Here is a 12,280-nt window from a genome sequence, read left to right as displayed (position 1 = left end):
GATTTTTAGGTAGGAGGGGGCAGGGGAAGGTTAAATCTGAATCCAAATTGCAATAGTCCTTATCTATAGTAGACTGAACTAAATCCTTGGATCCAGATACTCCAGAATTTTCAAGTATTCAAAATATGAATCCATTCTGTGGTGCCAACCCATTTACAGTTTCTATAGTGGATTGAACACTTAAAGTACTATGGACAAGACTCCACCACCCTCAATCACCATAGCTTGGCTCCATGTACAGCCCCATCAAAGTCTATAGGCCTATTTGTAGCGTAACAATCCATTAATGGAAAGATGGCAGAATATTACCGGTCAGGAGCGCTGTGTAATTTTTAAAAAAGTCCCTTCAGCATTAACAGGAATTATGTGTACTGCAAGGGAGCATGTGCACCAAAAGTTCTTCTCTTTTTAAATTATAGTAGAGATGTATGAATCTCAGCAATTAAGGTTCACAAGGATTTGTGGGGAAACTTTTCCGTGAACCTAATTGTGTAGATTAACATCCACTCAGTTTTGCTTTGGGTTGTCAGGTTCAAACAAAAGCAAAGACTCAAAGCAAATCTGGGAGAAAATTGTCTCAGTCTACCTGATGTTGAGTTGAGTTTTTCCTGGTTTCAATCTCAAAACCATAAATAGGCCAAATTCACTGAAATGTAGTTAAGATTGCCCCTATAGGGTCACACATGTTTTGGTGAAACTGGCCGAAGTTTCCCATCTGTAACAAAACCTAAAGTCAGAAGAGTTGTATCTGGTTCATTTCAGTTTCATTAACGAAATTTCACACAATTCTAATTTATAGCCCTGGATATTACTAAAATATGTAAAGCTCTAATTGTAGCATTATCATGCAAATGTGAGACAGAGCCATCATACATTTATCTTAGAGTTAACCTTGATTTCCGGGTGCATATCCATGCTATACATTTATTTAAGTCATATCCATATTTTTTTCTCCTTTGACTAAGTATTTATTATTTAAAGCACCGTTTCCGACAAAAAAGCAAATACCAACAGTAGCTATTCCTGACCTTTAGCACTATGGTATGTAAAGTTTATTGTATTTTTATACTATAGGTACATTCTTAGTAGCTTAGGAACTCAGTAACTATCCCCACATCTATAATAGCACCATTCTATACCACATCCCACTCCTTCACAAGATGGCTTCAATGGTCAGTCCCACTCACCATTGTAGTTTCTGCTATTGAACCAAAGCTGTTGATAAATATGTTGCAGGTAACATTTACAGGAGGACCTGCAAGTTGAACAATAAATAGAAAAATTGACAGGTTCTGTTCATGACATATCAAGTATTGTTGTTTTCTTGCCAGTGGCATCATAACACTTACCATTGTGGTTTCTGTGACTGATCCAAAACTGTTGATAAAAATATTGCAAGTAACGTTTACTGGAGGACCTGTGGAATGCAATAAAAATGTTGCAATATACATTGAAGCAAAAGCACAGATCCATCGACATCTGTACAGACTGATACAGATGTGGATGAAACTAAGTAGAAAAGTGAGATTTCACAGTCAAAGTCATGTGCATGTCCATCAAAGAAACAATATCACAACAAATACTCTGATTAGACTGGTGCTGTCAGAAAACATTTTTACTTTTTTTATGTAAGGATTTATGAAAAGTGTTCGATTGACAAGATTAGACACAAAAGTTCTTTGTTGATCCACCAAACCAGAACAACAAAGACAGCAGCATTGTAATCTTCCCACATCTCAGCCCAGTGATGGAGAGACCATCTCTGGCAGTTCAGTCATCATGCCTATTCCATTCAGTCCTTGGCCTTTCTGCTGAGACTTCCAGCAAGGACAACTATTAACGTAGACTCCTGTCCATTAAAAAGAGGATTCAGACAACCAACCCTTTTCACATCAGACACCAAGATGCCTAGTAATCCTAAAAAGAAAAGGAGTACTTGTGGCACCTTAGAGACTAACAAATTTATTTGAGCATAAGCTTTCGTGAGCTACAGCTGTACTCCTTTTCTTTCTTTCTTTCTTTTTTTTTTTTTTGCGAATACAGACTAACACGGCTGCTACTCTGAAACCTATTAATCCTAACAATTCTTGGTCACTACCAATCTTGACTAGGCACAGCTTTTGTTAGACAGCAACACTATATTTCCTCTGTTCCCCACTCCAACCGTCCCCATTATTTAGGAATCACTGAACAAGTATGAACATGAAGGGAGCCTAAATGATACTTAATTTTTATCTACTAGCTCTTTAGCTATGATGTAACAAAGAGGTGTTTTTACATGAATTCCTAATCAATCAGATTGGACTAAAGCTAGATGATTGAATTCAGGCACTGAGAGATTTCACATATGCAGTTAATATTACATACTGTTTTCTATTTTCCCATTATCAATTTTTTAATCTTAAAATTTTCCTGATATGTAAAAACTCTGTGTTTCACATTTGCATTTTTGTGAGATGTACAGAATATTTGTAAAAGTTAAAAGTAACATTCCTTTGGGATGTTCAAAAGTGCATTCCAGTGGAGTCCAGCAATCTTACTATTATTAACAAAAGTTTTTATTTTATCTGGAACAAATAGCAGCCTACAAGCTACTGCAAATGAAGTGCTGCATTGTTCTCTTTTTCTCGGTCAGAGGTGTAGTTTTTAACAGCATTTCCTTTTCTTCCCTTCTCCCAAGTTTCAGTCTAGTAAACCCAACATTTTGATCATTTCATATCTTCTCACTCAAAGCATTCATTCCAGCTGCGGAATTTTGGCCAACAATTTCTGTATATTTAAATATTGGCAATGCATCCATGCTCCTTTTCTGCACTTTCACCTTGCTATCCTGAAATAATTCCAATTTATCAATGAGTCATGAATTTGTTGTATCCTTATTTGCATTCATTTATAAATCCATCATATGATTTATAGTAGGTACTTTACAGACAAATAAGCAAAAAAGGCTTTTTGCCAAATAAAGTTACACTCTATGGCCCCAATCCTGCAACATTCATAATGTGGGATTGGTGGCTGCAACTGCAGAGAGCCCCAGTGAAGTCAGTCAGTTTGCACATTGTAAATGGGGGCCTCGTTAAACAATGTACAGGGAAAGAATAGGAGATACGTGTAATAAAAAAGCAAAATGACTCAGCAGTCCAGTTTGGCACATCTTCATTCCCTCTATTTTTTCTTTTGAAGATTTTTCTGTTGTTGATTTTGTTAGTAGTTCACAGAGGGTGTTGGGGATAATCATTTGTAGGCCTTAAAGGGGAAGTATGCCTTTAAGTAAAGAGTGTTCACAACACTTTTAATTTTAAAAAGTTTCATGCACTTGTATCCCTTCTTGAAGATTATCTCATCGAATAGTGCATTTGGAATTATAGTGGCAAAACCTCTTAAGCTGCACTTGAGGTTTCAGGGCCTGTTCTAAACCCCTAAGGGTCTGTTCCAAAACCCACAAGCTTTCACCTGATTTGACTACTCAAATCCCTACCTCTAAAAACCAAGCAAAACTGGATGTTAAATCAAGTCCTCTATTTTGATATGCATCTAATCTTTTCATTAAGTATTATTACATTATTTCGGGCTACTTTTTAGTCTTCTAGAATGGGATCAACCATGGCTGAGTATGCAACCATACTCTAGGGTTTTGACGTTCTGCTGACTGGATTACCTATATGTTTTGGATCCATATAAGAACTAAGTATTATTATGATTATTTAAAATAAAAAAATTAAAAAAAATCTTCATCCTGGTTTCTGAATGGCGTTATTCCCAAAAAAGGATAGCTGAAGCGTGAATCCATCAGAAAGAGGACAACTGCTTATCTGCCAGATAGCTAGCGTTTTGCAGTATGTACGATCTCATCACCTCTCCAGCAGGCCTGAGCCTAATGCCAGCTAACCAGACTTCCTAGTGCGCATCCTTCTAAAAGAGGCTGGTGCTTTAAAGTGCAGCACACCTCCTGTAACTAGAGTAGTGGACTTGTTCCGCCGCTTCTGCAGGGAAAGCCCCTGACGGGCCGGGCTAGTTTCTTTACCTGCCGCGTCCGCAGTTTCGGCTGATCGCGGCTCCCAGTGGCCGCGGTTCGCTGCTCCAGGCCAATGGGAGCTGCTGGAAGTGGCGCAGGCCGAGGGATGTAGTGGCTGCCACTTCCCGCAGCCCCCATTGGCCCGGAGCAGCGAACCGCGGCCACTGGGAGCCCCAATCAGCCCAACCTGTGGACGCGGCAGGTAAACAAACCGGCCCGGCCCGCCAGGGGCTTTCCCTGAACAAGCGGCGGAACAAGTTTGGCAACCACTGAACTAGAGAGTACTTAGTACCTCACAGAACGTTTTCCTGAATCGAGCCCTCAGTATCCTAGAGATAATTCTCCAGAGTTGGCTGAGCCATACTTTTTTGGCAGTTCCCATATTTATGATATATAGCTGTGGACTCTTCTCTCTATGAGTAGCATGTAAGCCTCTCCCTGTCAGTTGCTAGAGGGGGTCTGTGCACTCCATCACACAGGAGTACGGCTGAATTGAATTAAGTGTGCATAGCAATGTCTGCTGAGACTTTTCCAGTTGTTAACTCTGCTTTTGTCAGTGGCCTTTGATGCACATTCTCCGGTGCTGGTGTCTTATGTTGAATACCTCATTTACTAGATATGGTCATTTCTAGATGTATCTTTTCTCCTTGCCCTGGAGAGTTTTTCACCTTCATCCAAACTCTGTATTCTCTAGTGTTCAGTCTGCACATGGTGGCTTTTTTCTTCATGTGAATCAGATTTCCTTTAACTACAATGTCAATGGTGTTGTCATTATATAAGAGGTATAAAACAATTCCCAGGTGTTTGACAATTTTCCGTGGACATATATTTGAGTAAAGGGGTATATAAGGAAAGAATAATTATTGAAAATCAACGAATGGGATACAGGCACACACATGAACTCAGCGGGGGGGGGGGGGGAGCGGAAAGATGTGTAAGCAAAACTAGAGATAGAGAAGGAAAAACACTTCTTTTCACATATACACAAAATGAATGTGAAATCCTAACAGGCTAACTGAGCAAAGAATGACAAGCATATTCAGGGCCTATCCTTGAGGTCACAACTCATTGTAATCTCTCTCATTAGGCCTAAAGTCTCCCTCGAATTATGTGCTCCCACAGGGAAGTAAGAACCCCACTAATGGCCCAGTGTGGTATAACCCCATCTTGGGTCTGGGCATACAGGAATAAGAGAGCGCTAATCACCCATTATTGCCCCAACCTGGAGCAGGTGGGCAGGGAATGGATGGGGAATGAGCAGAGCCTTGACTCCAGTCACCAATATGTCAGTAAGCACAGCTCAGCCGGCCTGGGGAACTCTGCAGTTTGCAGGTGATACAGGACAGCAGCAAATTACTTCCCCCACCTCCCAAAGCAAGGGAGAAGTAAGGAGGCAACTGTGCTGAAGAAAGGTGCCAGTTTTGAGGTGCAGGGCCTCCCTGAAGTGATGCAATTTACACACTATTTGCTCAGGGATATACCTAAAGGCCTAATCTAGCCCTATACCAGACAAACTCACATGGAAATCAGTGAGTTTGCCTAAGGACCAGGTGAAAAACTGAAAGCCAGATTGTACCTGGCCTTTATGGAGGTTCACAGAGGATGAGTGGGGAAATCAAGGAGCCTTCCTCCTACCTTACATGGTCCATGTAAGTTGCAGCACCTGTGCTCAGAAGAATGCAGGCTCTGCTTACTCTCTGCACCCCACAGGCATCTAATGCTCCCCAGCATGGGGTGAGGAGAAAGTCTGGCCATAGCACCACCCCTTTGCCATACCAGCCTGCAGGAGCAAGACTGATGAAACTGGAAGAGGAGCCAGGAAAACATATACTGATTTTAGCTGCCATGAGCTTTGGACAAATACGACTTCCATCTAAACAGAGACACCTAGCTAGAGTGTTAACTGTGAGGAAAGAGGGAGCAGCACATCACTCACAAGAGGCAAGAAGTAGGGGGACCAAATGTACATGTGGTCACCCAAATGCTTACTTATAAATGTGGCATTTCTCACCAAAGAGTGATGTACTGTGTTTACTATGATGTCTTTTCAGAGTGAATCATGCTGTTTCCCTAAGTATGATAATGACTAATAAAAATAGAAATCCCTTTCCTTTAGTGCCTATTTAGAAACATTCTCCATGGTGCAATGTATTGTAACCATTAATATCCTTAAATCTCTTTTGTTCTTCACTGATGATAATTTCAGCCATTAAGCACAAAAAAAGGGCAAAGATCTTAAGGGACCTCTGAAATGCAGTAATTGTATGGTATTTTACGAGGATCCAATTTGCTGGAACAAACAAATAGACCCAAAATTATTATTCTGCTTCATCACGCTAAAGCCAATATCATCTTTAAGAGCCTCTCTCTTTACAATAACTTAGTTAACTGAGCATGTTGTGTCTAGTATCATCTGACTATGGCAACACACAATTCTGGGCACCTGCTGTAGTACTGAGACTATGGAATTGCATTTTGTGGAACTGACATACGTGTATCAACAATAGAATAAACCTATTCAGCCTAACCCAGGGGTGGGCAAACTATGCCCCGCGGGCAGAATCCGGCCCATGAGCCGTTTTAAGCCAGCCCATGCTCAGCCCTGCTCCAGCACTCCGGCCAGGGCGCAAGGTCGGGGCTGCACCACTCGTCTCCCAGAAGCCATGGGATGGCCCCGCTCTGGCTCCAACGTGCTCCAATGGAACCTGCAGGTGTGGTGCCTGCAGATGAGCCAGCATGAAGAGCTGCCTGGCCATGCCTCCGCATAGGAGCCAGAGCAGGGACATGCCACTGCTTCTGGGAGCCCCTTGAGATAAGCACCACTCGGAGTCTGCAACCCCGAGCCTCTCCTCAGCCCCACCCCAGACTCTGAACCCCCTCCTGCACCGCAACCCCCAATTTCATGAGCCCGCCATACAATTTCTATTCCCCGATGTGGCCCTTGGATCAAAAAGTTTGCCCACCCCTGGCCTAGCCTGATTCCACTTGATCCTTTCACAGGTGCACAGTGGGGAAAATGTGCAAGGAGCAGAAGGCCAGGCAGAAATGCAGCTCCTGAGCACAGGAAATGTTCCATCCTCTATTCCCCTGACAGCGTACAGCACCCCAAAGTGGGCACAGAGAGATGGACATAGGATCTGGGCTCTACATTGCTCCATGTCCATGAGGCACCAGTCCATGGGGCAGGGTCTACAGGAAGCACGCTGGGTGGAAAGCTATGATACATGAGTAGGGCCCTACCAAACTCACGGCCATGAAAAACGCCTCACAGACTGTGAAATCAGATCTCCCCCATGAAATCTAGCTATTGGAGGGAAGAGGGTGGGGCATGGCTGGGGGCACCCCAGTCAGGGGCTCCTACTGGGCACTAGGCTCCAGTTGCTAGTCCCGGCAGGGCTGGGGTGGGATGGGATGGGACTTCTTCTTCCTCTGCATGTCCACTTTTGGGGGGAGATCAGACCCACCTCTGGGTACCTCCCCTGGCTGCAGGAAACTCCACGGCTGCATTGCCTTCAGAGTGAGGGGTCTTCTGTCCTGCCTTCAGAGCTGGGCTCTGAAGACAACAACTGTGGAGTTTCCTGCAGCTGGGGGAGGTACCCAGAGGTGGGTCTGATCTCCCCCCTGAGAATGACCATGCAGGGGAAGAGGAAGTACTGTCTCTCCCCAGCCCGGCCAGGACTAGCAGCTAGGATCCCCCAGCTGGAGCACCCCCAAGAGCACGCGAGAGATCAGACCCCCTCCAGGAACCTCCCCTGACTGTGGAAACCTCCCCTGACTGCAGGAAGCGCTGAAGCAGGAAGCGTCCTGCCTTTGATTAACCCCAAGAAAAAACCTAAGCAAATATACAGTCTTGCAACATATACATAACCTCAATGTCAATGGAATCAGACTGTCAGACCAAAGAGATGCGAGTTCCAGAGTTAAAGGCCCTTCACCAAGAATGCCTTGTTCTCCCACCAAAGACAGAGGCATGACAGATCAAGGTGATTACAGAATGAGTCACGAAAAGGAAGCATTTCCTTTTGAGTAGCTACTACCAGAGCTATCTGCATATTGACTTACAGTGAGGTCAAACACTACACATTCAGCAATACAGTTTTGAAGTGTTGCATAGGGTTTTAGCTGAGTATCTCTTGTTGAATTTAATGTGAGTCACGTAGGTAAAATCCCAGAACAGTTTTGAGGAAAGAAAATCTCAGTTAAGTCCAATTTTTATATGCATTAAAGAGCTCATGAAAGTTGCTGGATTAACATCCCTGAAGAGTGATGACCTCTGTCCATTGGACAGGAACCAGAGGAGCTGGGTAAGTTTCCTCACACCATACAAGAGGCTCAACTCTGCACTAGAGGGACCACCTCTTGGAATTATAGGATAGTACATTCACCATGCCTATTAATTTCTGTCCCTTTCTGATAAGATTCCCAGTAGAAATGCATGTAGGAGCCAATTATGGGGTTACTGTACTGAGATCATTCCACTTAGGGCTTGTCTACACAGGAAGTTACTTTGCAGACAGCCCAGGTATGAATCTACCGCACATCAACTTGTCACGCAATAACATTCTTGCGATCACAGCTGCAGTGCTGTGAAAGTCCTGCGATGCAGCTTAGTGTACTAGGGTTTCAAGCAGTAGTACGCTAAGCTGCACTCCAGAACTTTCACTGAGCTGTAGCAGTGATCACATGGGAAGTTTCTGTGCAGCAAACAGGAACTTGACATGTAGACAAGCCCTTAGGCTGTCTAACATTGAGTCTCTACTTAGCTGCTCTGCCCCCAGACCAGTGATCTAGAGGTGAAGGCTCTATATGCAATTGCCAATCTCCTGAGCTATCCAGTCTCCTTACTTTCATAATACACAGTACACGTGTAAATCTCTGTGCATAAAAATAAGACTATGGGTAAAAATTTTAAAAGCACCTAGCTGACTTAGGAGCCTAAGTTCCATTGACTTAGGCTCCCACTGCAACCTAGTGACAGAGGATGTGGAAAAAGCTAATGTACTCGATGCTTTTTTTGCCTCTGTCTTCACGAACAAGGTCAGCTCTCAGACTACTGCACTGGGCAGCACAGCATGGGGAGGAGGTGACCAGCCCTCTGTGGAGAAAGAAGTGGTTCGGGACTATTTAGAAAAGCTGGACAAGCACAAGTCCCTGGGGCCGGATGCGTTGCATCCGAGATTGCTAAAGGAGTTTGCGGATGTGATTGCAGAGCCATTGGCCATTATCTTTGAAAACTCATGGCGATCGGGGGAGGTCCCAGATGACTGGAAAAAGGCTAATGTAGTGTCCATCTTTAAAAAAGGGAAGAAGGAGGATCCTGGGAACTACAGGCCAGTCAGCCTCACCTCAGTCCCTGGAAAAATCATGGAGCAGGTCCTCAGGGAATCAATTCTGAAGCACTTAGAGGAGAGGAAAGTGATCAGGAACAGTCAGCATGGATTCACCAAGGGCAAGTCATGCCTGACAAATCTAATTGCCTTCTATGATGAGATAACTGCCTCTGTGGATGAGGGGAAAGCGGTGGACGTGTTATTCCTTGAACTAGCAAAGCTTTTGCTTCGGTCTCCCACATTATTCTTGCCAGCAAGTTAAAGAAGTATGGGCTGGATGAATGGACTATAAGGTGGATAGAAAACTGGCTAGATCGTCGGGCTCAAAGGGTAGTGATGAATGGCTTCATGTCTAGTTGGCAGCCAGTATCAAGCAGACTGCCCCAAGGGTCGGTCCCAGGGCCAGTTTTGTTCAATATCTTCATTAATGATCTGGAGGATGGCGTGGATTGCATCCTCAGCAAGTTTGCAGATGACACTAAACTGGGAGGAGAGGTAGATATGCTGGAGGGAAGGGATAGGGTCCAGAGTGACCTAGACAAATTAGAGGATTGGGCCAAAAGAAATCTGATGAGGTTCAACAAGGACAAGTGCAGAGTCCTGCACTTTGGATGGAAGAATCCCATGCACCGTTACAGACTAGGGCAGGGTTCGGCAACCTATGGCACGCGAGCCCATTTTTAATGGCACGCTGCTGCCTGCTGGGGCAGCAACAGCGTGCCATTAAAAATCCGGCCCGGCCCGGCCTGGCCCGGCCCGATCTTCACCACCCGCCATCCCCCACCCCCTCCAGTGGGGGCAAGAGGCAGGGGGCAGAAGCTTGGTCCTGCTGGCTCCCCTGCCTCTTCCCGCAGTGTGCTGGGTTCCTGCCCCTCCTCCTCCTATACGTCCCTCCCTGCCGGCCAATCAGCTGATGGCCCTTGCGGAGGCGGGTGGGGAGGAGCGGGGTCAGAATGCTCTCTGCTCCTGGCAGAGGCAGAGAAGAAGCGGGGGCAGGGCCTTGGAGAAGGGGGGGTGGAAGCGGGGCATACCCCCTCCAGTCCCCTGCCGTGAGCACCTCATGTCCCCTGCCCACACCCCCAGCCTTCTGCCCTGACCCCCCCTCACACACACCCAGCCCTCTGCTTGACTCCTTCACACACACCCCCATGACCCCAGCCCTGACTCTGGCACCCCCACACATACCCAGGCCCCCCACACCCAATGCCCTGACACCTGCACTCCCCTCACAGGCCCCCAGCCCTCTGCCCTGAGTCTTGCACCCCCCCCACATACCCAGCCTCCCCACACCCAATGCATCCCCCACATCCCCACCCCCACCCTGGGCACCAAACAGGAGCTCCTGCACCCCCCCACCCATATTCCCACCTTCACCCCTCCCACCAAATGGGAGCTGCCCTGGTAAGCTCTCCACACCCAAACCTCCTGCCCCAACCCTGAGCCCCCTCCCTCATTCCAGCTTCTGGCCAGACCCTACACCCCAAGCCCCCAGCCTGCTTCTTCACCCCCAGCCCTGTGCTCAGTGCACTCCCACCCTCAGCTCAGTGCAGAGAGAGAGGAAGAGAATGGGTCAGAACCAGGGAGAAGGTAGGTACTGTGACAGGGTCGGGCCAGATGGCTACAGGAGAGTAATAGAAGGCAGAAATATTAGCCCCAGGTTAGGTAGGTCCCTTTTTCTCTGGGTAAAGTAACAGGGAAGGTTCCAGAAAAATCAGGAACTTTCTGGAAATAATTAAGGCAGACAGGCTGATTAGAACACCTGCAGCCAATCAAGAAGCTGCTAGAATCAATTAAGGCAGGCTAATCAGGGCACCTGGGTTTAAAAAGGAGCTCACTTCAGTTTGTGGTGCGCGTGTAAGGAGCTGGGAGCAAGAGGCGCTAGGAGCTGAGAGGGAGAATGCATACTGTTGGAGGACTGAGGAGTACAAGCATTATCAGACACCAGGAGGAAGGTCCTATGGTGAGAATAAAGAAGGTGTTAGGAGGAGGCCATGGGAAAGTAGCCCAGGGAGTTGTAGTTGTCGCACAGTTGTTCCAGGAGTTACTCTAGACAGCTGCATTCCACAGGGCCCTGGGCTAGAACCTGGAGTAGAGGGCAGGCCCGGGTTCCCCCCAAACCTCCCAACTCCTTGTCAGACACAGGAGGAGTTGACCTGGACTGTGGGTTCAGAAAAACAGCCAAACTAAGGGCTGCCGTAAAGCTCCGAAGTGAGGAAATCTGCCAATAAGTGCAAGACCCACCAAGATAGAGGAGGAACTTTGTCACAGTACCCACTGTATGTGGGCAGGGCCAGGACCCCAGACCGGCAACGGGCTGAGTGGATCCAGCAGCTGGGATCCCGGCTGGCAGGAGCCGGCAGATGGAACCCCTGAGCAGCAGCGGGCCGAGCCGCTTCCTGAGGTCCCTTCCAACAGTGATATTCTATGATGCTATGACTTGCAATAGGAGTTAGATTCTTAGATGCCTAACTCACTTTTGAAAACTTTGTCTTACACCTTTAATTCTTCCTATATATTTCAACCGAAAAATACCATATGAGTCCTCTTCTTTCATGCTCTTCCATTCCAATTTAATTGAATCACTCCACTGCAAGCCATTTAGCTCTGCAAATCTGTCTTCATTACTCCACTGTAACAAAGCAATTGCTACCACTTATTTCTTCCTCATGGGAATTGGAATGAATTGTTTATAGTACTGATTGGTGTGTGAAGACCCAGGAGTGTGCTTCTTGTCTGGTCTCTAGAGAGTGCTCATTGGAACCAGAGAATGGGAGGCTAGCAGCTTTTCAGGTATGAGAGCTGACAGCTCCAGGACTACCCGTGTGAGCAGATTGCAAAGGCAGTTGTTTCCCAATAGTCTATGAAAACGGCCAGTTGCTTTACATTAATGGCCCTGTGCTGCTGATCAACATGTAAAGTGCATAATCTGTGTCAA

The 12,280-nt window shown here is 46.1% G+C and overlaps 1 protein-coding gene across 4 annotated transcripts in view; it reads right to left on the bottom strand.

The window, feature by feature from the left end:
* The window catches only part of GLRA2 (glycine receptor alpha 2), a 164,095-nt gene that overhangs the window by 126,683 nt on the left and 25,132 nt on the right, over positions 1-12,280 (bottom strand). Inside the window, exons 1-2 of one of the 4 annotated variants that reach the window (XM_073355369.2) lie at positions 1,350-1,383; positions 1,188-1,255 (exon numbers count right to left, since the gene is read on the bottom strand). The exons of 1 other annotated variant lie outside the window; for it this stretch is intronic. In XM_073355369.2, the coding sequence (XP_073211470.2) occupies positions 1,188-1,190 (3 nt within the window). In that variant the 5' untranslated portion in view covers positions 1,191-1,255; positions 1,350-1,383. Of the gene's footprint in view, positions 1-1,187; positions 1,256-1,349; positions 1,418-12,280 lie in introns of those variants that run through there. 2 more of the 4 variants (XM_073355350.2, XM_073355359.2) reach the window with 2 other exon arrangements.

The sequence above is a fragment of the Lepidochelys kempii genome, chromosome 1, assembly GCF_965140285.1.
Source record: "Lepidochelys kempii isolate rLepKem1 chromosome 1, rLepKem1.hap1, whole genome shotgun sequence".
NCBI lineage: Eukaryota > Metazoa > Chordata > Testudines > Cheloniidae > Lepidochelys > Lepidochelys kempii.
This window is presented reverse-complemented; position numbering and strand designations above follow the sequence as displayed.